Source organism: Lepisosteus oculatus, chromosome 6 (assembly GCF_040954835.1).
Source record: "Lepisosteus oculatus isolate fLepOcu1 chromosome 6, fLepOcu1.hap2, whole genome shotgun sequence".
Lineage (NCBI taxonomy): Eukaryota > Metazoa > Chordata > Actinopteri > Semionotiformes > Lepisosteidae > Lepisosteus > Lepisosteus oculatus.
The window spans coordinates 21,648,326-21,676,088 of NC_090701.1; the positions used below are offsets into that span (position 1 = coordinate 21,648,326).

The 27,763-nt window shown below is 38.5% G+C and overlaps 1 protein-coding gene across 4 annotated transcripts in view; it reads left to right on the top strand.

Annotated features, from left to right (window-relative positions):
* nfx1 (nuclear transcription factor, X-box binding 1) overlaps positions 1–23,686 on the top strand; it is a 32,011-nt gene extending 8,325 nt beyond the window's left edge. The window contains exons 11-25 of one of the 4 annotated variants that reach the window (XM_069191064.1): positions 1,208–1,238; positions 2,524–2,606; positions 3,406–3,514; positions 4,490–4,609; positions 6,380–6,459; positions 7,213–7,443; positions 8,020–8,093; positions 8,787–8,888; positions 9,410–9,451; positions 10,529–10,627; positions 12,148–12,214; positions 12,897–13,042; positions 15,947–16,051; positions 21,118–21,278; positions 22,145–22,222. In XM_069191064.1, the coding sequence (XP_069047165.1) occupies positions 1,208–1,238; positions 2,524–2,606; positions 3,406–3,514; positions 4,490–4,609; positions 6,380–6,459; positions 7,213–7,443; positions 8,020–8,093; positions 8,787–8,888; positions 9,410–9,451; positions 10,529–10,627; positions 12,148–12,214; positions 12,897–13,042; positions 15,947–16,051; positions 21,118–21,278; positions 22,145–22,146 (1,452 nt within the window). In that variant the 3' untranslated portion in view covers positions 22,147–22,222. The other 3 variants (XM_015354495.2, XM_015354494.2, XM_069191065.1) reach the window with 3 other exon arrangements.
* The last annotated feature ends 4,077 nt before the right edge of the window (positions 23,687–27,763 follow it).

Genomic DNA, 27,763 nt, shown 5'->3' on the forward strand with positions numbered 1-27,763 from the left:
ATTTCTCTGCCAGAGCTTTGTTGAGAAGAGTAATAATCCAGGTACACTTAGTTAAACAAATATTTATTACATTGAGGAGACAAACTACACTACACACCAAAACATACAACACACTATGTAGTCTACTATTTATTACACTATTTATTTTTATTTATTTTGTTGTATTTTGTTTTATAACTATTCTGATGTCTGTTTTGCTTGTCTTGGGCTGGACTGCTGTAACATATCAATTTCCCTACGGGATTAATAAAGTATCTATCTAGTCTATGTACAATATTTACAAACAAGGCATTTCAGAGGCCTAACATTCTGGTCATCCAGGAAACCCCAGACTGCTACTAGTACTAAGCATGAAACTCTTAATGCCTACCCATGAAATAATAAGAAATAATCTGCCTTCTGACTAAACACAAAGCAACCTGCAGTTAAATGTCTCTTTCTCCACCCCGGATTGCCACAAAATAAATGGGAGCCTATATCCCTATCCATAAAAATGCACCCTACGCAGCAAAGACATTTCTAACTCCAGTACCTTTTACCCAGGAAACCCAGGTTCTCTAAAAACACAGAATAGCAAGCTTTCTCTAACAAGGTTCAAATACTTACTGTAGCTCTAGTCAGGTTTTGTTTGGATGATCATGAGTGGGGGCTCTCGCCTGGGGCAAGCTTCAAGTTCCAACTCTTCTGGACTCTCGTCTCTCCTCTCCTTCTTCCCTGCTTTCTGTCCTTCTCTCCTCTTCTTGTTCCTTAATATGATCTTATATTTTATGTTTCTGTACTCCCCATTAACATTCATTACACCACAACTTACTTAGGTATACTAAGGTACACTTTACAATTGTTTCTGCTCAAGGGACCCCCTAGACCTCAGCAAACATCCTTTCTGCTTTGAAGTGAGAAGTGTTGACTCTTCCAAGTGTCACAAACTTTATCTGAAATCTGAGAGACACTTCTCAGTCAACTAAACCTGTAACATTGCTGTATTTATGCTGATAATAACATAATGACCCCATTGCAGTTATATGTGGCAAGTTTCTTTTAATATATTTTGGAAGCTCCAAAAAGTAAAAATAGTCTTTATGTTTTATTATGTGGGATTAAATGGCTGAAGAATGTTACTAGGATGTATGTCCACGAAGAACTCTGAGCTTGCTTCACCAACTGTAAAGCACAGCTATTCAGTAACACGGTTTCCTTTAATCTCCAGGAAGTTCCGTGCTCCACCATCCAAAGTGAAGGTAAGCTTTTGTCCAGTGGATAAAGAAATAATAGGCGTTTTGATTTACAAGTCTTTATGATGTATATGATGTTGCATTGATTTTGTTACTTTATATATCTAATTTATTTTGGAGCCTAAAATAGATATTCATCCATTAAAATTACCCAATATTGCTCATCACCCTCAAAACAAACAGCATCAGTATAAGATGTATTTAAATATAATAACACTATAAGAAATTTAAGAAATGATGAAGAATTGAAGAAAACTAATCACCTAATATATTATCTGTTTTAACTTTATAAATCCTTACTAGTCACTGATACCTTTGAGTCATTCTTAAATGAACATCACTTATCATCGACTGGCCTGTGCAGTCACAGTAGTACCTGCATCTCTCTCTAAGTCATGTTGCTTAGCCCTCTGTCTTCTGCAACTATCATAGAGTAGACTTAATCATCCATTAGATTTTTTTGTCAAAATGAGTATCCGTTTCTCATACGAGCAGGATAAGAACTTTGGTTATAATGAAATCAAACACAAAAAAAAGTGCTTTATCTCTTCACTCTGTGGAGCCTTTAACATGTTTAACTTTTAAATGCTGTAATAAAGATATCATGTTTTCTAAGTGACACAGTGGTGTGGTATTATCTCCGCTGCTTCTCAGTTCTTGGTTACTGGATTTGATTCTAGCCTGGGTCTCTGTGTGTGAAGCCTGCACGTCTCCATGTGTTTGTATAAGTCCTCACTTGCTTCTTCAGTTTCCCACCTTCCAAAGGCATAGACTAGATTAAAGGGGGACTGCAATGCTATTTTTTTATATTTTGGGTTTAGAAAGAGCATTGATGAGCGCATTTCAAACCACATTAAAAGTAAGATGTACACAGTAACTTATAAAACCTACAAATTACATCACAAAAGAGACGAAATTTCCAAGTATTTACAGCACCATGTTCTGTGATTCAGAACAAGGCAACTAAAGTCCGGTGACATGATGTGGCCTTATTACATTGTAAAGAAGCACTTACTCTTGTGAGTAAATCTCTTTTAATCCAATAGAAATATTGATCTCAGCTTTGTGATGATTTTGTGAACAAATACTACTTTCTTGTTAACTCTGCATGCGGATCACGAAGTGTGCCTTGTGCTTATAAGAGAGCATTTGTATTGCTGCAACCCTTAGAAATAAGCAGCTTTATTAGAATGGGGGGATGGATGAATCATTTTTGTGTATTTTGAAGGTCTTCGGATTGCTTTCCATTACTGTAAGTGATTACCCAGACATCCCTTATCTCTCATTGCAGGTGAGCTTGTGTTTACTTGTGAGAAGCGGTGCAACAAAAAGCGTTCTTGTGGCCGACACAAGTGTAATGAACTTTGCTGTGTGGTGAGTGTGAAACCATGATTGTGTCATTACGAAATGTTTTTAATCCCAGATCTTGAACTGAAATTAACATAAAACACAGAGATAATCTCCTCAACCGTACTCGCTGTCCTCTGATAGGAATGGTTTCAGTTAACTGCCCTGCAGATTTACTGATTACATTGTGTGCCAAGGTACAATGTGTAACCTCTTCTGTTTTTAGCTCAGATAGAGATCTGAGAGTTTGAGATAAACGAGAAACCTGTGTTATTGCCAGTGTTTGATTAAAATGGTTGTGTCGTAGAAACTTGGAAGCACTGGGAAAAGGGAGTGCTAAAATACGCAGGCTTCCCCTCTTCTTTTCAAAGATGCTTAATCATCACCATTTGAGACACCATCATCACATCTGCCTTTCACAGAAAATCTTGTATAGCCAAACTCCGAACAATGCAGCCAACTATCATTGCTCATTGTCCATCTGTACAGTTTTCTAGACGGTAATAGTTCCTTTTTAGTCATAAACATAAAGTCCTAGTGGTAATAAGCTTTTTGGTTTTGTTGAGACAGCTCTCCTCTACTTCTTACCCTATGAAGCTTGTGAATCGGTGACGACATAAAATACATTGTGTTTTGACTGTAGATTCATTATTTGATATTAGCACTTGAAAATACCATTGGAATAATTAAGCGACTGTTTTTTCTGTGACATCTTTATGGGAATGGAATTAAAGTTGATTTTTTTTTTCCTGACACTGACAAGATTGGGGGATCGGTGGTATAGGTTTTGCTAAACACCTCTGACACCATTGTTTTCCCCTGACAGGACAGGGAGCACAAGTGCTCTCTTATCTGTGGGTATAAACTGAACTGCGGTCTGCACCGGTGCCAGGAGCCTTGCCACCGGGGAAACTGCCAGCCCTGCTGGCAAACCAGTAAGTACTCGGCCCTCTTCTCTGCTGTCCAGTTGCCAAGCTTAAACAGTGGCAGAGTGCAAAACCAGGACCGCAAAGACACGTATTTCCCGATACAGGTATCAGCATTTCTCTACTGCTGTGCCCCGAGATGAATCAAGAGACAGATGTAGTGATATGATTGGTGGAGGAAGCTTACTGTATTTTCACAATTCGAAATTGTAATGGTAAATAGTGAGAATACAGTAAGCTTCCTCCACCAATGCAGTTCCCCCCCCCAGCGAAGTTTTGATTAAAACATAAAACCAATATGCCGAAAAATTCCTGAAGCACTGACATTTCACTACAACATGGACGATCCCTGAAATATCTTCACAAAATCTAGTAGCATTTCTGATATCTATTTTCCCTTAACACTGATCCTGGGGGCATTTTGATGCTACAGTAAGTGCATCCCAGTCTATACAGTACATACACTACACTACTGTGTTGTGCTCATAAGTTGTTGTTTTTTTGTGATTTGTTGTGTGTTTTCTCTGCATTATGTTTAACCATAATGACAGGTTACCACTTTTTGTTCAGCAAAGTAACATTTCAGGAAAGTGATGACTTCAATGAAGAAAATTATAGTTTTAGGTTGCATTGAAATATGGCAACTGTTTCCCAAAGATACCTTGAATGCACACCATATTGAGGTTAGCCAAAAACGACCATTAAACAACTCTTATTAGCTTAAATAATGCATTGAAATTAAGTGACTTGTGACGGATGCAATCCAAGGAATTTGATTTTGCTAAAACTTCTTGTTTTTATGTGCAGAATATAAATTAAGCCATCAGATCTGGCAAGTCCTTGAGCTTCTTGAATGACATGCTGTCCTACTCATTCAGTTCAGTGCCTCTCTAATGGGTTGGGGGTCTGTGGTGTGCTCAAAATCAACCCCTGCTTCTGTTGCAACAAATGCCATCTCTAAGAAAAATGTAATTTTACTCTCAGGCTTTGATGAACTGACATGCTATTGTGGAGAAACGGTAATCTACCCACCAATCTCCTGTGGTACAAAACCACCTGAATGCAAAAACCTTTGCACCAGAAAGCATGAATGTGATCATCCAGGTAAGACCAATCAATCTTATTCATTATTTCTATATTATAGTGTTACTATGTAGGAATGGGAAATAAAGCTGAGGGGTAAGAAAACAATTCGGGCCTGTGAGGTTTTTATACTCTCTACTATAGCTCTGCTGGAAGAGTAATAAATCAAGTCAAAACTGAGGCCAAACAAATATGTATAGTAACAATAGGATAACACAACCAGACAACAGAAAACATTATACAACATGCAAAACTATGTGCTTCAGAGGCCTATTCTCCTGGAATCCTCCCCCTGTTACCTGAAACACTGCAACAGGCACCTTAACAGGCCAACAAGAGAAGAACCCTGTGCCCTAAATGAAAAATATAACCCTAAAGCACCCTTTCTACAACATACAGTAGATGCCTTAAAGTAAATGGGAATCTGTCTGAGGATCCTATAATATGGCAGATTCAATAAAAAAAGGGGCAGTAAGGTCTGAATAATAAGGCTGAGATTACCTAGAAAGAAAGAATGCATGCCACAAGCTCAGAGAAATAGGAGAGGGATAGTGTTCCTCTTTCTCCCTGTGCCCTCAGTTTCCCTGTCTTCTTTCTGTTTCCGCCTTGCTGTCTCTTCCCTGTCTTTTATGCTACATTCTATAGCTGTTGAAGGCTCAGGTGGTTTGCCAAGAAGTTAATTAACCAGAGTATATTACTAGAAAATCCTCTTTGATTATAGTTTTTACTTGGGCGTATGCTTATCCACAGCTACTGTAGGTAAATACCTCAAACAAACTTTATCATGCCAAGACTCAAATTCAGAAAGATTTATTGGCATGACCAGTGAATTACAGTGTTTCCGAAGCAGATACAATTAAGAAAACATTTACAAATGTTTATAGTACAAGCATATTATCGGAACTTTACTTAGAACACATCCCTCTCCGTTTAGCCTTTTGAGTAGCGCAATACCGTCTGAACCAATCTTATAGCTTCCCTAATAGTTATAATTGTTGTAATTATTTTAAAATTGATTTAAACGTATCTTTTTTTTCCCGACCTTAGGTAGAGTTGAGTGTATTGAATGTTTGCAAAACAATAATATTAAGATTACTGAGGTATTTTAATGATCTAGCAAATTCAAAGATATACTGATGCTTTTGCATTGTTTTATACTTAACTAAAACATCCTTTATGCTTTGTACTATTGAGATTGTATTAGGGTGGTATCATGGCACTATATTAGAAGTTATTAGTAGTTAAGCTAATGACTTGTTGCAACCCAGAGGAAGTTACGTGATTATGCGAACAGTGAATAAGTACTTGTGCCGTCTTCTCCGGTTTATGTTAAAATAGGGTAACCATACAGTTCCATGTTCCCTAGAACACGTAACATAATAACATCACTTTATTAACCCAATACAATTTCTCGCATTAGGAATTTGACTTTTCACATACCCCAGCTTGCTCTCCATGAGACACACAGGCACACAGATAGGGAGAGAGCCTGGGGTCATAGCGATAGTCCATGTTCAGAAGAGTGACTTCAGGCCAACAGGGCCCTATCAGATCGCCAGATGAGTTTTCTATGTGATAATTTTCTTATGTGAAGACTTGCAGTATCCAGCACCTCTTACTTTGTATAAGAGCCCGTGGGTATTTTAAATGTAAACTGTATTGTGCTGTTACATAATAGGACCTTAACTGTGTCCATGTACAGTACTGTAACTGTCCTTCATCAACTGGGTCTAAGGTTGTTTCAGATGTACTTTAAAAAGATATGACTGTCCTTTTTTGTTCTTCCATTAGTGTTTCATAACTGTCACAGCGAGGAGACATGCCCTCCTTGTACCTACCTCACCCAGAAATGGTGTATGGGAAACCATGAAGTGAGTAGATGAATGCAGTTTACAGTAGTTCTTTGTTTTTTAGAAACCTGTTTTATCTCAACACATCTTGGGTAATACAACACAAACTGTAATGACACAAAGCTGACTTCCTTTTAATTGTGCATATATTTATAGCCAGTGATCCTTATAAAATAGACTTTATCCTTAAAAATAGGCTTTGTTAATTGAATAATATGCAATAAATTAAAACATACCAAAAATGAAACATTATCCCTTGAATAGTGCTGTGATGCAGTAGTACCATCAAAGATGATTGATGCAGCAATATCAGTGCTGTGTCCTGAGAGAGCTAGCACTGTTAAGATAAGATAGGATCACTTTATTGGCCATATACAATTTCTTGTGTTAGGACTTTGTCTTTTTGCATGCCCCAACTTGCTCTCCATGAGACACACAGACGGGGAGAGAAGCTTGGGGTCAGAGCGCAGGGTCAGCAATTTATACTGCCCTTGGAGCAGTTGGGGTTAAGGGCCTTTGCTCAGGAGCCCAACGGAATAGGATTCCTCTGCCACCCACAGGATTTGAACCAGCAACCTTCCAGCCACAGGCGCAGATCCTTAGCCACAGAGCCACTGCACTGCTGTTATTGCTACTGTTCCTTTTAAGATGCATGTGGTGGTGCTATAACACTACAAAATATTGCTTTGCTTGTCTGGCAAGTTCCTAGTTGTGCACTTGCAGTTAGCTTACTTGTGCAAATCATTGACTGGAACTTCATCTGCATTTTTACAGCAAAGGAGCAATATTCCCTGTCACCTAACCGACATTTCCTGCGGCCTGACCTGTAACAAAGCTTTGACATGTGGGATGCACAAGTGTCGAAGGATCTGCCACAGAGGGGAGTGCGTGACGGAGGAGCTCTGTAAACAGCCCTGTTCTACCGCGAGGCAGGAGTGTGGTCACCCATGTGCTGCACCGTGCCACCCAGACTCTCCCTGTCCACGGACACCCTGCCCTGCCAAGGTATTTCTGCAGTGGAGCCTGGAAAGGGGTGTAAACCTTGGGAAAAATATTTTCAGACTGGTCTAGTGAGCAGAGATTAAATACATTGCTTATTGCTGGGTTAGGGAGTATCTTTGTTTAACATCCTTTTAATTAGTGGGTAGTACATTTTTGGAGTGTGCTGTTTTATGGAATGGTTTTTTGCTCACATTTGTGAGTTTAGTTTCCTATTTTCCTTGCGTTCCTTCTGCTGAATTTCTCTTCTCTCCTTAGGAGCTGTTATAAAACTTTTTAACAATTTAGACTAAGTCCTTTAGGCTATTTAGACAAATTCCTGTACTGTATTGCTTTGCTTGATTTTCTTCAATTTTTTAGAAAGCATTTGGACAGAGGGTGTCAGGTAACCTAACCCACTATATTAATGTACTGGGAAAAACTGGAAGCTCGTGAAATCAGATGACAGAACTATCCTTTAGTAGAGTTAAAGAAGTCTTACTGTTTTCTTACTGTAAAGCCATAAATACTGTATATGTCTTTTTTGTGTAAGTTCCTGACTACAAACCTTTGCCCTTAATCCTTCTTTGGCATCATCCTCAGGTGGCGCTTCAGTGCGATTGTGGGCGCAGAAAGGAGACCATGATTTGCTCTGAGGCCTCAAGCTCATACCAGAGGTGAGGATTAAAAATGACTTCCTCACTGATTGTCATCTTTTCTGAGCATTTTATTAACCTCCTCTATAATTAGGAGACATATTTAATGTGGCTGGAGAGAGTCACTGGAGAAACTTTCTTTATTCCCTGGAGCCCTCTGGCACAGTATGGTGTGTTTAAGGTAATATGACAGAGTGCACTGACAGTCTGCTGCTCTTATGTGGTGAATCATTACAATTGTCACAATCATGCTCTTTAACCCATCTCCAAATACAATAAGGTGATGTTGCAGAAAGCATTGGAAAGCTTAAATCACCCCATGCAAACTACATTTAAGTTAAAAGTTGTTTGTGTTAGCTGTTGCTGTGCTTTGTCCTTTAACCAGCAAATATCATATGGTCTGTAAACCCTGTGTCCATCACATGAACACCAGAAAAATCCTGGAAGGAATTAATTACATGTTGATGTCTTAATGTAGATTATGGTAATGCTTGGTATTACACATGCTTCCGCAACAGAAAAACTGTGAATATTATCAATGTGTTTTCAGATTACCCTTTCCAAACCTTCTCTAAATGTAGATTATGCTAACCGTTCAATTGAAATCTGTACTTTTCCATGCATGCAGGCTTGTTGTAGATGGGAACTGCACAGAAACTGTAGGACAATTTATTACTTTGAACTGCTGACTTTTTTTCTTTTTTCTTTTTGTAGAATAACTGCTATAGCCATGGCCAGCCGCCTTTCTGACCTGCAGCCTGGAGACTCTGTAGAAATTGGACAGCTGGTTACAAAGAAGGAAATGAAAAAAGCCAGGTATTGCATTATATTTCTGCCAGTGAATGTTTCTTGGGAGACTTGTTATCTGAAATAATTGAATTGCCAACACAAAATAAAAATGATGCTGATCCTTATGGTCCTTTAAGTTAGTAGCCAGTTGCTGGCCCTGAGATTTAGGATTGTCCATTCTAAGCAGGGCCTCTGTGCTTTTTAGGTTCAGATTTCCACCCAAGCCCATTAAATGTATTTTGATGTGGGGCTGAAGTTCAACCAATTTACTGAGAGGCGTTTAGGGCATAAGAAATAGAAAAATGCATCAAATGAATACTGGGCATTCGTCATGAATAGCGTGATCCAGTGTTGTTTTATTAATGCCTCTTGGTATATGTTATATGTATCGTATCATGCAAAATCTATTATAATTTAAATATTGCAGCATCTTCCTAATTTTGCATGTAATTCATCTTTCATTTGTTTTGTTATTGACCTTTTTTAAAGGTCACATAAAAGCACATGCATCTGAAACCTGTAAATGTGTCTCCTATTCTATGTTGTAGGTTGGAATGTGATGAGGAGTGTGCATCTCTCGAAAGAGTCAGGTAGGTCATGCAGTCAAAAGCCACCACATGTTGTTTTGGCTGAGGCCTAAAAGATTGATGTCCCCCTTTCAGATCCAGATAGTGTTACTCATCAGCTATACTGGAAGAAGGGAAATACCACTGTCCAAGGCAAATTATCCAAGATTTGGATGTTGTTAAATACCTGACCACTTATTGGTGTTGTTGAGGATCTTTGTGTTTGTGTGTCATCCATCTCAGTGGCTATGTCTATCATTTTTGAGACATCAAAACCACAAATGCTTGCATTTAGGGTTTGCAATACAAAAAGAAGCAAAAGGTTTGAAGTATGTTTGCCTTTCATTTCTCCCGCATTGGTTAAAGTTAAATGATGTAGTGTTTTGTGCAAGTGACAAGCTACAGTACATTGATATACTGTACTACACAGCTTTAAAGATTAAACAAATGAGTATTGGAACCAGTATCATTTTTTTACATTTTAATGTCTCTGAATACAATTTCAGTAATCAAGGACACTTACAACATGGTTGGGACCACTTTCTTGGCATTTTCCATTAAATGTGGAAGAAAGACATACAGGAATTCTAAAATGCTGCACTTTGGCGATCAGCACATGAAATGGCTACATTTTGCATAGATCGTAAATGCGTGGCACAAATATGAAGTGAAGGCAATAAATCCCCCTCAATTCCAGTCAGATGCAAAGACGTGTTGTTGCTGCAGCAAGCTACACTGGTCTGTTTTTTGATTTGTTGTTTTGCTCACTGACCGTGCTGTCTTATATACGTATTTCTATTGTGTTCCTACTGACTACCAACCTCTGACTGCCTCTTTGACCAACAGGATCTTCACACTTTCTAGCTGGTTGAATAGGTTGTTAATGCTGATACCTGGCTGTGCAGTTCTGTCATGGTCACATGTCTGGGCTAGATTTCTAGATTTTAAGTCTTCCTAGTACGGAAACAGAGTAAACATGCTCTCACCATGGGTCAGAGCTAGAAATGATCCTATCCTTGCACATGGCAAGCTGTGCTTTAAATGTGACGTTTTATGTTCAACTGTGGTGTGACTTCCTGACTTTCTCCTTCTTCCTGCAAGGCGCTTTGCTGAGGCTCTGCAGATAGACCAGAGTGCAGATCCTTTCAACATCCGCAACTCTTCCACCAAGTATAGTGACAGCCTGAAGGATGATGCAAGGTGAGAAGTGACTGTAAATACTGTACCATTTTTGTAAAAAATAAACTCCATATTTTTTAACATACCAATGCTAATGGAAATAAAATCCACACTTCATGCCAGTTAACAAATTGTAATTTTGTTTAGGAACATTTTCTTCTACCTCATATTTATGAGCTGTCGTACTTGTCCTTGAAGCCAATGAGAAAAGACTCTAAAAAGTGCAGAAAAGCCAGAACGTCAGACAGCAGATTAAATTAAAATGCATTGTTCGCCAGTGAAATGTATAACGGTTCTGGTGAAGAGCTGCTTTGAATTGTGATCCTGGTGTTGTGACTACCTGCCATTTCTTTATCTCTCTCCCCATGCTAATACAGATATTGATATTATTCTGTCTTGTCTGTGCACAGAACCTTAACCCTCAACCTGTTCTTTAACACACAAGGCTTTGCTGTAAAATGAGTTCAACCCTGATGTTGAGTTTCTTATGTGGGCTAGTGCCAATTTACCCCGATATTTGCTTTGTAGGAAAGTCCTGCTCTTCAGATGGTAGAGACAGGTTAGCAGTTTTTCACAAATCCTGTTTTCATCTGTGACTTCTGCCTACACCGTACTTTGAGAATTGGAATCCCTGGCTGGTCTGCTTTTTGCTTTGATCAGTATGCAGTATACCAAACCACTGTTTTTTAATATAATCTTTAGACTTGCAAAAGAGTTCAAAATAGTTGTTGTCTAGTCTTTAGCTTTTAAGGAATTTCAACGTTTCCGCACTCCAATTTTGTAGCAGTTTTTCTCGTTCTGCTGGATTGTTCTGGTCTCACAGAGCATGTCATCTAATGTATGCTGGGTCTATATATTATTGCATCAATGGTGGCCTGCAGATTTCTAGTATTGTGCATGATCTAACCATCTCAGATTTCCAGACCGTTCAATCCAAACGTAATTGCCCTTCTCCTCCTTCCAGTATTTCCTCATTTCAAATCCCAGACTCCTGGCAGTTTACAGATACAGAATGTGACTCGCTTGCTTGATGCCCATTTCAAAACCGTAGATTCTGGTTGAACAATACAGTAATACCCTGATATTCTTACTTCTGTTCTTCAGTTCATTGCTCTCCTTGTTATACCCAGCAGCTATGATAAAGCAGTTTTTAATATCATGCATTGAGAGGCCTGGAAGCAGCATCAAAATTTAAGTAAGATGGTTCTAACATCAGCAAGTTTAGTTTTCTTTAACATCATAGAGAATGGTCAAGGTAATACTTGAGACCTTTTCTCAACCATCTACAGCATGTGATAAATCTACAAACAAATCTATTCATTTTGATAACTTTGTGCTGAACAAATTAATATACGAAAGAATATATTAGTTATAATTAATGATATTATTGTGGACTGCTGACCTTTATATATTATGTATAACTGTTAATCACGGTCAATCTTGGCAGATGCATACGTAAGACTAATATAAATTATTTTTTTAGGATTTCCACAGTTTATTCACTGAGCTCTCCTCCCTATTTTTTTGCTTTGTCAATACAGGAAGGACTTAAAGTTTGTAAGTGAAGTGGAGGAGGAAATGAAAAACTTAGTAGAACTGGCAAGTAAAGTAAGTAACAAAAAAACTTTTGATACCTTTGCCTAAGTGGTCTAATATATTTATTATGCTTTCGTTTCTACAGTAAGATTTTTATTGTTCCCATCCATAACTTAAATGTGTTGTCAGTAAAAAATTCAAGAATTTATTGAATCTGGGTAAATGTTTAAGAGGTAACATACACTTGTGTGGGAATCATAGTTTTCTATTCGCTTTTCTCAGTAAAAAGAAAACTTACTTTTTCATGTGACTCCCACTTTGCAGTAGAAATATAAAATATGCAAGTGTTGGAATTCCTCATTACAAAGGATAATTGTAGTTCCTTAACCAGAAATGTTAAATTGTGGCCTTAAATCTTCAGGTGACAGATAAAATGTCAGAAAGCATCTTCATTTTTTAGATATTTAAATTAGAAAAATGCTTCTGATCAAGTAATAATCATTTTAACACTTCTTACAGGTCATCCTGATTGTTTTGTAATACCCTTTTCAAATTAATTTTTCTGTCTGCTCATAAGATTTAATCTCTCAGATTTTAATAACTCCTTTTTGTACTTGAGATCTCTAAGACGTTTGCACATTGCTTGACCATTCAGCAATCTTAACTTGACTTCAGAGGCTATAATTAAATTAACGTTGTTAGGTTTTAATATTAAAGTTATATGTTTAATATGAATTTAATTAATATGTTTTAGGGAAAGCAAACAAAAAGGAGCCATTGCTTCCCTCCAATGAACAGAGAGCATCGCAAGATCATCCATGAATTGGCGGAAGTCTACGGGATTGAGAGTGTGAGCTATGACAGTGAACCAAAGCGCAATGTAGTTATTACAGCAGTGAGGTGAGACTTCAGTGCATCCGTCCGTTTCACACTTTCAAGAAAATAGTGATCTCTCCCTGCTCTAGGGAGTCCAATATTCCTTCGCCATTCTCATTCTCTGAGTGGAGAGGTGGCTCTGTGATTAAGGCTCTGCGCCTGTGGCAGGAAGGTAGCCGGTACAAATCCCGTGGCCGGCAGAGGAATCCTACTCCGTTGGGCCAGAGCAAGGCCCTTAACCCCAACTGCTCCAGGGGCGCTGTACAATGGCTGACCCTGCGCTCTGACCCTCTGTCTGTGTGTCTCATGGAGAGCAAGTTGGGGTATGCGAAAAAGACAAATTTCTAATGTAAGAAATTGTATATCGCCAATAAAATGATCTTATCTGTAGCGTATGCCTACTGTATCTTCAAAAGAAACCCAAATTTATAGTAGCAGAGCAGTGTTTTTCATAACATCTGTGTTTCATCCTTTATCTGAACTACAATATAGTATGTAGGAATGAAATGGTTAAGCACAGTTTGTCCCAAACAATGCCTTGATGTAATCTTTTGTCCAGCGCTCTGTCAGGATGAGACTGAGTAAGTGGGTTGCCCCCAAATTTACGTTGTGCTTTAAAATGCCATCATTTTTGGCATCCTCCAGTAACTCTGTAAACTGTAATACCTTAACTAGTTTGAAAGAAAATTGTTTTTTTTATTCAGTTAGCCTCATATTTTTTCAATTTTTTTTTTGCACAAAAAACTGGGGGAAAAGATTGCAACTGTTTTCTTCTCAGTCAACATCAAGAGTCATTGGACCATCAAGCTATTGCAGGAGAGAAATTGTTAATTGTTGTATACTGGCCCTACTAGAAGACACAGGTGCTAGTTAATATAGAAGTGTGCAGTGATTCATGATTGAAGTCTTTGGCTGCCTTCCCATGGGCTTACCTGAAATGACAGCCTTCAAGCACAATAATACTCATGTTGAGTCTTCATACTGCTTGCTTAACAGTTGATTAATTGCATAATGGGAAGAGAGAGTTATGCCATGGATGTCCTTATCACCAGATAAGGAGTCCCGCTGAATGTCAATGGGAATTGTTGTGACCATATACATCCTCTAGGGCTCAGAGACCAGTGAAAAAGCATATATTTGTCCAGTCTTATGAGCAATAGGGCAGAATCCCAGAAGATAAGCATCAGCAATCTGTTGCAAACGTGTCGCAGATGTACAGCTTGTATGGCTTCCAGCAGTGGCCACATTTACTGCTAGCCTGTGACTTTCAGAGGAGACGCTTTTGAGGACAAATGTTAATTGGCATAATCGAATCTATTCAATTGTAGTGTACCTGCTAGAAAATAGATTGTCATTTTTGTGACATGAATGTGTTGCAATAATAAGTCAGACTGCCAGCAGCCATGTCACCCTGCAGCTCTCAACTGGCTACCCACTGAAGCTAAGCAGGGTTGAGCCTGCTCCGTACCAGTACCTGCTGGGAAGCTATGGTTGCTGCTGGAAGTGGTGTTAGTGGACCAGCGGGGGGCACCCACCCTGCAGTCTGTGTGGGTCCTAATGCCCCGGTATAGTAGCGGGGACACTATACTATAGTGGGCGCCGTCTTTTGGATGAGACATTAAACCGAGGTCCTGACTCTCAGGGGTCATTAAAGATCCCCGGGCATTTCCCAATAAGAGTAGGGATCTATCCCAGTGTCAGTGCCAAATTTCCCCCCTTGGCCTTTACCATGGCCTCCAAATTGTCCCCATGTATGATTGGCTTGCACTTGCCCTGCGATGGACTGGCACCCTGTCCAGGGTGTACCCTGCCTTACGCTCGTTGCTTGCCAGGTAGGCTCCGGCTTCCCTCAACACCATATGGTAAAGCGGTTTGGCAAATAACATGACATGGCAATAAGACTTTTTAAATGCTCTGTGTAGACCACTGTGGTTTTGAAAACATTTCACAGGCAAAAAGCAAACACTGATTCCTTTTGGAAGGTCAACAAATGCTTAATTGGGAGCTGTTGTATTGCTTTTATCATAATTTGAATAAACTAAAAGCTTGCATAAGGCATCTAATACAGTATATTACGATTAGACAGGATTTATGAAAGGGCGCATTGACTTCTGATAACATAATGCTACTTTTCTATATTGAAGAGCAAACCTCTCACCAGTCAGTTTTTTATGTGGCTTTGCTAAAATTCAGAAGTGGCATTTGATAATTTAGAATGAAGCCGTTTCACTTGTCCTTGAACAATCCGGGTTTGGTGACTCATTTAGTAATTTCGGCCGTAATCTAGGCTTTACCTCTGTAGCATGTGTCCAGACTAGGAACGTACAGTAATATCCCTTCAGTTTGTATCTGATTGGGCACTCAACAGGGATGTCCACTTTCACCTGGCTGTCTATTAGAGAGCATAGCAACTTTGTTCCCAGTGATATACAGGTATTGAAACATTGTGGTGCTCGTGACAGTCCTTTGTTTCCTCATACAGACCATGTCTTGCAGTTGTGTGCCTCATTACAATCAAAACATACAGTATATCTGGAAGGACTCGCATGGTTGGATTAATTTGTAGGATTTATACAGAGAGCTACAGCTAAATTACATGGTTCAGCTCCACAAACTGTAATCTTGTATAGACGGTTATTAATTTGCAAGCTTTATTTAAATACACCCCTTCAGTAGGCTTCATTTTAGTTCTGTTGCGAGTTCCCTCTTTTCCCCGTTTTGATCTCTGTTGTATTCCAATGATATCATTTAATCTAGATTTTTTGTTCTCAAATAATTCAGCTTGATTTGTAGCTGTAAAATGCCAGTTGTAGGAGAGTTTTCTTCAAACATTTCCTTTTCAGTACCGGAAAACCTCCTATCTGAAGGTGTCGTTCTTCAAGCTAGACGTGACTTTTAACCATCTGATGCGATTGTGTGTCTTTCCAGGGGAAAGTCTGCCTGTCCTAACATTACACTAACGGCACTGATAGAGCGAGAAGCTGCAGTGAGACCTCCACCCCCAATCCCTCACATTAAACAGCAGAGTAATAAGTAAGTCATTGTATTCATCTGTATCTAAAATAACAGAAATGACCAGTTATTGCTATTTTAGTTTTGTTTTTTACAAAATCTTTGGTGGAAGAAATACATTTCATTTTAGTCGTACAATGGAAACATATTTGCACCCAAAAGTTATATGGATAACGTTCTAATTTATAGTGACAGTGCCTGTTGGACCATACCTATGAATCTCTTTATTTTGTGAAATTTCAAAATAGTCCATTCAAATTGTTTTAAACATAATATTTTACTAAAAACCTGAATGTTCAAGCTGTGGATTTTTATGGGTAGGATCAGTTACTAAATGTCTATAAAGACTAAAACTGAAATATGTCTGTTGTATTAGTATAAAGTTTTTAAGTCTCTGCAGATTCTTAGTAATATTCAAGTCAAGATAGTGACCGGGCCATTCAAGGACAATTTTTGTTATTTTCTATTAAAAGTATCATTTAGATTTGGCCTTGTGCTTTGGGTTGTTGTCTTGCTGAATGTTGAATTTTCATTCCATTTTTAACTGTAGCAGACTGAAACTGTTTTTCCCTGAGTGTTTGCCTGGACTTTGCTTCACCAGTTTTTTCTTCAGTTCTAACAAACTTTCCAGTCTATTGAAGATTGAGTAGACTGTGCTCATGGGTATACTCAGAGACTGGTGATATTTTTGTTTCCTTCTATTGATCTTTGCTTTTCAGTGACTTTATCCCAAACTTGCTTTGAAAGCTCCTTTTTGTCTTCATCATTGAATCTGTGGCTTGACATGCTCTACCTGACCAAGGAACCTGACCGAGATAGGTGTTATTCTGAAATAATGCACACAGACACACAGATAATTCTGTAACTTGTTAAGGTAATTCTGTGCACCTATTCGTTGACTTTTCCATTTTTCTTTGAGGTAGAAATAATATCTGTAAATGCCAGTGTTATCCATCAAAATGTCATGACAAGTTTTTAGGCAAAATGTAAAAACTGTATAAGGATCTGTATACCTTTGCAAGACACGGCAATTTTCATTATTTTGTTCATCCCTAGTAATACTGGAAAAGCTTAAATAGGATCATATTAAAACCAAGTGTTTTGGATAATCTGGTCATGTTTTCTGATAGTGATGTACAATGATAGTGTACATCTTAACAGATCGGGATGTTTTTAGTTTTAGAGTTAATCCTCCTCATAGAATTGTAATATTTGTCTCTGGTTATCTACACCATTTGGTAACCTACAGCTCTTAAAAGATAAAAAGAAAACGAATATACAATGCACTCTGGCCTAGTTCATTTTATTGATCTTTTCTGTGTTGGCCTAATATATATTTTAATGTAAATACAACAGTGTGAAAAGTCATAGGTCCTGCATTCTTTAGTCTTTATACAGCTTTTTGGCTTTTAAATGTAATATTCAGGTCTGCTACCTAAGAAGTTTGACTGGAACATTTAATTTCCATTTAGCTGTGATCTGTTAACCCTTAGGGCACATAAACCTTGATATCAGCTCATTAAATCTCATGAGCACAGACATCCTTATACAGTAACTGTCAGTTTGTATTCAGGCACCTTTGGTCTTTTTTTGAAATTCCAATATGCCGTACCTTTGATCTTCAAGCAAAGTGTGTAAAATATGAAAGACTCATTGATCTCTCTGTTAATCTGATAAGGAACATCTTTAAGGCTAAAGGTGTCTTTTTAACAGCAAGCAGTTGCTGTGAATTTTGAGAATTAACATTTTGCATTTGCAATGGACTGGCATCCCATCCATTGCTTGCCAGGATAGACTCCAGCTCCCCACCACCCTGAATTGGAACAAGTGGTTAGAAGATGAGTGAATGGATTATTTTGCATGATCAAAATCCCATATCAGGCATCCCTCCTTTTATACGAGGGTAACCTCGCAAAAAAAGAAATTGCTTAAAGCAGTACCTTAAACCTGCGGGAAAAAGGGGTTGTGTGGAACGGTGTTCCAATTGGATTTCTAATCCTATAAATTCATGCTAACATACATTAAGAACTAAAACTAAACTTGACATATTATTTGGGACATTTTTTTAACAAAAAATAATTGTAGCCATTACAGGTGGTTTGCTAAAGGAGCTGCAGGTTGGCTGTTTAGCAGTCTTATTGCCTGGAGGTAGAAGCTGTTCTGTAGTCTCTTGGACTTGGACCGAATGCTTCGGTACCGTTTACTGGACGGTAGGAGGGAAAACAGTTTGTGACTGGGATGACTGGGGTCCTTGAGAATGGACGTGGCCTTCTTCAGACATCTAGCTGAGTAGATATCCTGGATGTTTGGTAGCTCACAGCCGGTAATGAGCTGCGCTGACTTCACCACCCTCTGCAGCACTTTGCAATCCCAGGCAGAGCAGTTCCCATACCAGGCAGTGATGCAACCAGTCAGGATGCTCTCAATAGAAGTTGGCCTGGATATGTGATGGCATGCCGAACTTCTTTAGCCTGCGGAGAAAGAATAGAGGCTGCCGTGCTGTTTTGACCACGATGCTGGTGTGGTGGGTCCAGGTTAAGTCCTCTGAGATGTTAACTCCCAGGAACTTAAAACTGCTGACCCTCTCCACTGCAGTCCCATTGATGTGGATAGGTGTGTGATCTCCTCCCTGGTGTTTCCTATAGTCCACAATCATCTCCTTAATCTTACTGATGTTCAGAGAGAGGTTGTTCTCCTGGCACCATGCTGCCAGGGTTTCAACCTCCTCCCTGTATGCAGACTCCTCACCATCTGTGATCAGGCCGATGACTGTTGTATCGTCCGTAAACTTAATGATGGAGTTTGAGTTATGCCTGGCGACACAATCATGGGTAAATAAGGATTAGAGGACAGAACTAAGCACACAGCCTTGGGGGGCTCCATTGTTTAGAGTCAGGGTAGAGGATATGTTGCTGCCCACCCTCACCACCTGCGGACGTTCCGTCAAGAAGTCCAGGATCCAATCACAGGGGAGGTGTTCAGTCCCAGGGTCGGGAGCTTGATGACAAGCTTTGAGGGCACTATGGTATTGAATGCTGAGCTGTAATCAACAAACAGCATTCTCACATATGTTCCTTTCTTATCCAGGTGTGAGAGGGCAGTGGCAATAGAATCTTCTGTTGACCTGTTCTGGCGATACGCAAATTGCAGTGGTTCTAGGGTGTCGGGCAGTGAGGAGGTGATGTATGCTTTGACCAACCGCTCGAAGCACTTCATGATAACTGATATGAGTGCAACAGGGCGGTAGTCATTTAGGCAACTGACTCTGGGTTTCTTAGGAACAGGAACAATTGTGGTTTTCTTAAAGCAGGAAGGAACTATAGACTGAGCTAGAGAGAGATTTAATATGTCCGAGAAGACATCTGCCAGCTGGTCTGTGCATGCCTTCAGAACACGGCCAGGGATAGCATCAGGGCCAGGAGCCTTGTGTGGATTGGTCTTTTTAAAAACTTTACACACATCCGCTCTGGATATGATCAGTGGGTTTCCGTTTTGGATTTCTGGAATCTTCCTGAATGGATCTGCGTTACTGACCTCAAACCGAGCATAGAATGAATTTAGCTCATCAGGAATAGAGGAAGACCGTTGTGCGATATAGCTGGGTTGCGTTTTGTAGTTTGTAATGGTGCGTATACCACTCCACATGGTCCGTGTGTTGCAGACATGATAATGTGACTCTTATTTTACTCTGTAGTTGTATTTCGCTATTTTGATTGCTTTCCCGAAGTCATATCTGGATTTTTTGTATTTATCCATATCGCCAGAATTGAAAGCAGCTGTCCTAGCTTTCAGGTTTGCGTGTATCTCGCAATTTACTCATCGTTTCTGATTTGGATATGTGCGAACAGTAATCCTGGGAACCACATCTTCAATGTATTTACTGATGTAGCCAGTAACATAGTCCGTATACAGATTGATATTATTTTCGGCAGCTTCGCGGAAGATCTGCCAGTCACTGGTAGCAAAACAGTGATTTAGTATAAAATCCGATTCATCCAATCAACATTGAATGGTTCTTAACGCTGGCCTCTCCTGTTTAAGCTTCTGCTTGTAAACGGGAAGTAGCAGAATGGAGGCATGATCGGATTTGCCGAAAGGAGGTCGGGGGAGGGCTTTGTAACCATCCCGGAAGGTAGGGTAAACATTGTCCGACGTGTTTGTTCCGCGCATCGGGCAGTCGATGTGTTGATGTAGATTAGGCATTGTTTTCTTCAAGTTGGCACCGCTGAAATCACCCGCTATGATGAATGCCCCCTCAGGATGTGTATTCTCCTGTCTGTTAAGTTGAGAGTGTAGTTCATCCAGTGCCTTTGTAAAATTTGCCTGCAGCGGAATATACACCACTGTGAGAACTACCGGTGTGAACTCCCTCGGGAGATAGAAAGGGCGACATTTTATTGTCAAATGTTCAAGATGTGTAGAGCATGATGTTGAAATAATCTCCACGTGTGTGCACCAGGAATCGTTTACCATGAAGCATACCCAGCCGCCTTTGCTCTTACCCAAATCTGTTGTTCTGTCCTGACGGTGAATAGAAAATCCTCCCGGGAGGATAGCAGAGTCCGGAACAGACGGGTCAACCCAGGTTTCAGTGAACACCAGCACATTGCAGTTCTTATTGTCCCATTGGAAAGCAAGCTTTGCTCTCAGATCATCCAGTTTATTGTCCAGTGACTGAACACTAGCAAGAAGTATACTCAGGAGGGGGACACGATTGCTGCCCTGCCTCAATTTTACCAGAACGCCTGCCCGTTTACTCCTCTTCCTACGGCGCCGTCTTCTTCCCAGTACAGGTACAGGTGAGACACCACAGTCCATGTAGTCGGCAGTAATTATTGGTGTAGATTTAACTGTGCCAATATTCGATCTTATGTCTATAAGTGTTTGTCAGTCATATCTAATCACCGAGCAAGCAGTATGTGCAGTTAGCAGTACGAAAAACAACAAAATATAAAGAAATAGACAAAGACGAATGGGAGCTTGCAGGACGGCAGCCTTCCCTGTCAGCGCCATCTTACTTATCTTACTTATGTAGACCTTAAGCTGAATCTAGAATATTTACCATCTATTTATCCACTTTCTAACAGCCTCATCGAATTCAGGGTCGAGGGGAGCCGGAGCCTGTCTTGGAAAGGGGTACAACCTGGACAGGATGCCAGGGCACACATAAACACAAACACGCAAGGCCCCAGCTCAGAGAGGCAGCAATGCCAACCAAAGTGCCACTGTGCTGCCCAAGGGCTTTCTTGTATGTACTGCCCGCTTCAAGTCCCCCCACAGCATTTCTATGAGGTTAAGATCTGGGCTTTGACTTGGCCATTCCATAACGCTCCAATTTTTCTTTTTGAGCCATTTTTTGTGGAATTGTTTGCCTGTAAATCCCTTGATGTTATTCTGGGGCTAGACTTCCTGCAGCATCTTTTTGTCAGCTCTTGGGCTGAATTTGGTGAGACGACCTGGCCTGGATAGATTTCCAGTGATTTGAAATTTTCTCCATTTGTAGTTGATCTTTTGGACAGTGGAGTGATTGACTACAAATTGCTTGGAAATGGCTTTAAAACCCTTCCCAGACTCAAAGGCATCAACAATCTTTCCTCTGAGGGCCTTAGAGAGCTCTTGATCTTGGCAAGATGTAGCCACACACCTCAAATGCTAAGACCAACCAAACCACAGATTTCTGATGTTTATTTAAGACAGTGCCCTCCAAGTTACTCTCTAACAATGTTGTAATCATTTGCACCTGTTTTGGTGCACCTGATTCTAATTTTAGGCATTTGATGCAATGATAAAGGTAGGGGTGTACTAACTTTTTCCACACAAGGAAATTTCTGTTGATTTAAATAGTACAAATGAGTGATTTTTCAATGTGACCTAATTTTAAAAAAATAACCTTTATCTATCAATATTGTTGAAATGACGATCAAATATCTTTTTGTCCCAAACTGTAAAAAAAGATAAACCTTTTCATGGGGTGTATTTACTTTTTCATACTGCTGTAGCTATGTTCTTTTTTTCCGTAATGTTCTTTTCACAGAAAATTATGTAATTCCTTTTATTGGGAAAAGAAACATTTCTAGTTTAATGAGGTATGTTCTCTGACTTGCTTTGTTTCAGGACTGGCAACGGCAGCAGTTGGCACAAGCCCATGCAGGAGAAACCCGTGATTGACTACTTCGATGTTCAGGATTAAAAGAAGTGATTACCGTGAAAAAAGGAATGCATCATTAACGTACATACATAGACATGCTCTGCCAAACAAATACCGAACTGACAGTTTTTTTTGGCCAGATCAAAATGCGAGACTTCCTTCTTTACTGCAGTTGTTTGCAGCAGGGAAGGCACACTGGCTCTGTGCAGTCAAATATTACGGTTTATAGCTTGACCCTCTGTTCTTCCAATTTGTGTGTATTCTTGACCACTTCTTATTGTTGTCATCTCTGTATGGGAGTGAAAACATTATGCCCTATTTAACGGTTAAGTCTATATCATTTGGTACATAGTGACTCCAGAATTGTTGCATGTATGAAAAGATTAATAGGACAGTATTGGAAATGGAACTACCAGTGCATTACCTTAGATTGTTGACTTGGCAATCATTTGTGTGTTGCATTTGATATTTAAGGAAAGCACGACTCCACTAAAGCCTCTTCTGTGCTCAGTCACAATTTTTGCCGAGTCGACAATGTAATTAGTTTTGTTCCTGTAGTCAATTTATCTTTGGTCATTCCTAGTTTGTGTGCTTTAAACTTTGCATTTAATTCTTGCCACGTGCCTTCTTGGGTTTAAATTGGGTGATTTTGGTTTTAGAATCTGTGAATTGTGCTCTGAAGAAACCAGTGATGTTCATTCAGCATAAGTAGTTGTCAAATTACAGATGTCTCTCAGTCCCCATGCCACGGTGCCTTCTTCATACTCAATAGGAAATTATTGTGACTTTCAAGCAGACATTTCTCCCTTACTGTTGAAAAAAACTTTAAAATGTTTCATATACTGTACAACATAATTTGAATTTGACAAATGATGTTTTAGAAATACAGATATTTTAACGGTCTGCGTTTCTTCTGTTTGGCAGCCTCTTTTCACTGTTTTCTAGCTGCACTAAGTTTGTTGGCTGAGCAATAATCATCTTTTACCTTTTTATCAGGCCTCCTTTAATATTATACCACTTATGAAAGTGCCCCAGCTTCAGAATATTAAATATGTCTTTGTCATAATAATAATTCATAATTATAACATAATTCCTAAAACTGACAGATTAAGACTTCCCATCTTCTGAAGTCAACCTAAAGGAGCATTCATTAGTCATATTTCCTACTTAAAATGAACTTGACGTGTCTTTTAAGAGTTGTAACAAGTAAAAGCTATGACAAGGTATGAGGGCAGTTCGGTCTTTGAGTTGGTATACACCTATTATGCTATTGTCACATGAATGGTAAAAGCCTGAATATTTTCTGTATTTGCTGATAACTCGGAGAGCCTCTGCAGATCTGCTGATCAACAGACAATCTGTGGTTGTTTTTAATAATAAAAGGGTGTGGTGCTTTCAGACTTGCCAGTTCAATGTGTGTGGCCTTCTGTTTATCAATTTGCACGTTTGCATCAATTTGTATGATAAAGCTTTCCTGCTTAAGAAATAAAATTTTCTCATATCCAGCAGCCAACAAGCCTGAAGGTGTGTTATTAAATCGGTCTTATTTTGTCAACTAGTTACAGTGCTAAATGAATCCATATCTGAAGATAAAAGTTGTGTGTGAAACATCATTGCCTACTTTAACTGGCTTTCCCATGGATGTAGGTGTTGCAAAATTGTACCCTTTCCACATGTGAGATCCACATTTTTTATCAAAATGACTTCCAGGAGCTTGTCTAAAATATCTCCCATTAAGGAACACTAAATGTATGCATCAGAGTTATTTTTATAATGTTATTATACAGTATATAATGTTATAACTTCATATATCTTGCATATAGTAAAATACTGTATGTAAATTATTTCATCCATATTTGAAAAGGATTTTTAAAAATAGTTTGCAGTAAGCAAATAATTGGTTTAATGTATTAAATATTTTGAATATATTATGCATTAATAATAGAAGTTAATAACATGAATAATAGCAAATTTAGAATGTATACTGTATACAGCATAGTATATACTGTATGAGTAAAATTAGTTTTATTCAATTAGAATTTCTGCTTTTAGAAATGCAACCAACAGTAAATTTAAAATTGTCCAAAATTTATATTTTATTTTAGTTTTGTAATGAACTCTTTGTCACTGAGGAGAGTGCTAAATCATTGTTATTTCAATCAATTGAACCAGAGAGCTAGACAGTATATTTAAGGCTGGTGATTCAGTATGCTGAGAATTGTTTTTAATCGCTGTGGTTGTAACTAGATTATTAAATTCTAATAAAGACAGGGCCTTTGAAAGTAGAATAATGACTACACCAAAATATTGTTTTAAATGTACAGATTATCAACTCTTGAAAAATATATACATACATTTCAAGTATTTTACTGATGTTAAAATATCTTCTTAAAAGATAACTTATCTGAGTTTGTAAGGCATCGTATTTTAATCCACTACAATAAATCAGTTACAGTATGAGCATTCGTCAACATTCAGTAATTCAAAATCTTGTTTGACCTAACTGCAACTTCTTTATTGGTGCTTGTGTGTATATTAAGAATATAAGAAATGTTACAAATGAAAAGTGGCACATCTAGCCTGTTTAGTAGATAATAGTTAATTTAATAGCTAATTTTAATACCTAATTAATCTTAGGATCTCATCCAGCCATTTCATGAAAGAAGACAGGATACTGACTTCATGCTTTTGTTATCTTACTCAGAAGTTCAAGGATCATTGCAACCTATTAAGGCTCATATTTCATTCTAGAACAGACCAGGGCCTGTATTTAAGTTACCTTAGTGACTAGATGCGAGTCCAATTATTTTGTCAAACATTTCCAGTACACTTAACCCAGTGATATTCATGGTGCACATCTCTAAGGTAACAATGGTGAGAGTACTTAACCTAACCTAAAGTTCTGTTCTGTTCTCATGCGCATGCTGAACACCTGCTAACAGCAGGGGCTTACTTATATACAGTAAAACCCTGGAAAGGACAAAGAAGCTGGTATTCAAACGCTAATGTTTCATCACATACAGTATTAGCTCAAAACGTTTTGCATGAAAATTTAAAACTGAATTTGCCTTAATTTGAAGGTTCTTCGACAATCCCCAGGTGTTTTTGCCTTTTTCTAGGAAGGCAAATGTTTCCCACCTGTGCCAGTGTTGTGTAATTGCTAATCAAAGGTACTGTGGTCATGTGAAAGAATGATTGCTATACTTGATCAGAGTGGTTATCATGCCAATATTTTGCCATGCTATTTGGTGGAGCTACAGTATGCGCAGTAATACCTTGATAGAATAAGAAGATGTGTATAATGAAATCCACTACAGATGGAGTACCCACAATTTCTGGTGTACACAATGAATTTGTGAATGTTTCATTTAGTTTGGGATATCCTTTTACGCGTGGGTGGTGGGGCATCAAATGAAAAGGTGATCGATCTTGTGATAAAAATTGTGGACTGTATAAGAGCCAAGGAATTAAACAGATGTTTTAAGAGCTACTGCAAGAAACAAATTCTTGGTACCTTAATATGTTACATTACATTCACATGCTGGGGCACGGTCAAACTGTCTACACTCTGTGGCAAAAAGTACTTTCTTAAGAAAACAGATTCTGATTTTTTCTGAAGACATTGACATGAACAAGGGGTAGTCCAGTTTTTTGACTAGTGCACTCACACAGAAAGCACAGTTATTGGCAAGAGAAACATGTACAGTACTGCAGGAGATTGGGGGTTTTAATTGGCTGTAACAGATCATAAATCAGGAATTACAATCAGAAATTGTTTCAGTAAATTGTGAGAGTACTTGACTTTTAACAGCCAATCTAACATCATAATTTAGTCTCATGCATGGATTCTAAATATACATTATGCCGTTTATTGATTTAATCAATACATTGATAAACAGCAACAGTGTAATATAATATATCTGAAATGATCTGTTGTGAATTCGAATGCTGATCATTCACTCAGGGATTACAAAGATCAGAGTTAATAACTTAAAAGTTAAAAAGGACAAAGAAGCTGGTGTTCAAATGCTAATGTTTCATCACCTATAGTATTAGCTCAAAACGTTTTGCATGAAAATTTAAAACTGAATTTACCTTAATTTGAAGGTTCTTTGACAATTCTCAGGTGTGTTTGTCTTTTTGTAGGAAGGCAAATGTTTCCCACCTGTGCCAGTGTTGAGTAATTGATAATCAAGGGTACTGTGGTCATGTGAAAGAATGATTGCTATACTTGATCAGAGTGGGTTATCATGCCAATATTTCACCATGCTATTTGGTGGAGCTATGCGCAGTAATACCTTGATAGAATAAGAAGATGTGTATAATGAAATCCACTACAGAAGGAATACCCACAATTTCTGGTGTACATAATGAATTTGTGAATGTTTCATTTAGTTTGGGATATCCTTTTATGCGTTGGTGACGGGGCATCAAATGAAAAGGTGATCAATCTTGTGATAAAAATTATGGACTGTATAAGAGCCAAGGAATTAAACAGATGTTTTAAGAGCTACTGCAAGAAACAAATTCTTGGTACCTTAATATGTTACATTACATTCACATGCTGGGGCACGGTCAAACTGTCTACACTCTGTAGCAAAAAGTACTTTCTTAAGAAAACAGATTCAGATTTGTTCTGAAGACATTGATATGAACAAGGGTTAGTACAGTTTTTTGACTAGTGCACTCACACAGAAAGCACAGTTATTGGTAAGAGAAACATGTACAGTACTGCAGGAGACTGGGGGGTTTTAATTTGCTGTAACAGATCATATATCAGGAATTACAATCAGAAATTGTTAGTAAGTAAATTGTGAGAGTACTTGACTTTTAACAACCAAGCTAACATCATAATTTACAGTCTCATGCATGGATTCTAAATATACATTATGTAGTTTATTGATATAATCAATACATAAACAGCAACAATGTAATAGAATATATCTGAAATGATCTGCTGTGAATACAAATGCTGATCATTCACTCAGGGATTACAAAGATCAGAGTTAATAACTTAAAAGTTAAAAACCGCTTTGACTATATTGTGTCACATTCTATGTTCTATCAGTCTCATATAGTTAAATCACTTTTATATTCTTAGTCACTAGTAAATATGCATTTACTATTGTGAACTAAACATCAAATGCGTTTGGGATATCAGTTCAGATCTTGAGAATTAGGGTGTAAATAATGAAGTAATACTCAACAATCTGTTGGCCAAACTTCCTTGATGAGTTTAAACTTTGATCTGGTAAATAAAGCTAGCTGGGTTTACGTATCAGGTTCTCTGTGCCGGGAGGGTCCTGATACAGACAGAGAAGAGAGAGAAAGTTTTGCCTGGCATTGCCTAGCAGCTTGCGTTGGTTAGGCTGCTACCTCTGCCAAAGTAGCATCTTGCAGTTTGTCTTCTTGAGATACAAGTTAGTCAAAATGGGAACTCGGCTCACCTTGGATATAGCTTTGCTCAGAATATTGTAGGATATTCTGGATGTCGACAAAAAGGAGTCCAACTGTCTAATTTCGGTGATCAGGCACAAATAACAGTGGGTTCATAAGCACAAGATTCATCTGTTTCAATAAGAATA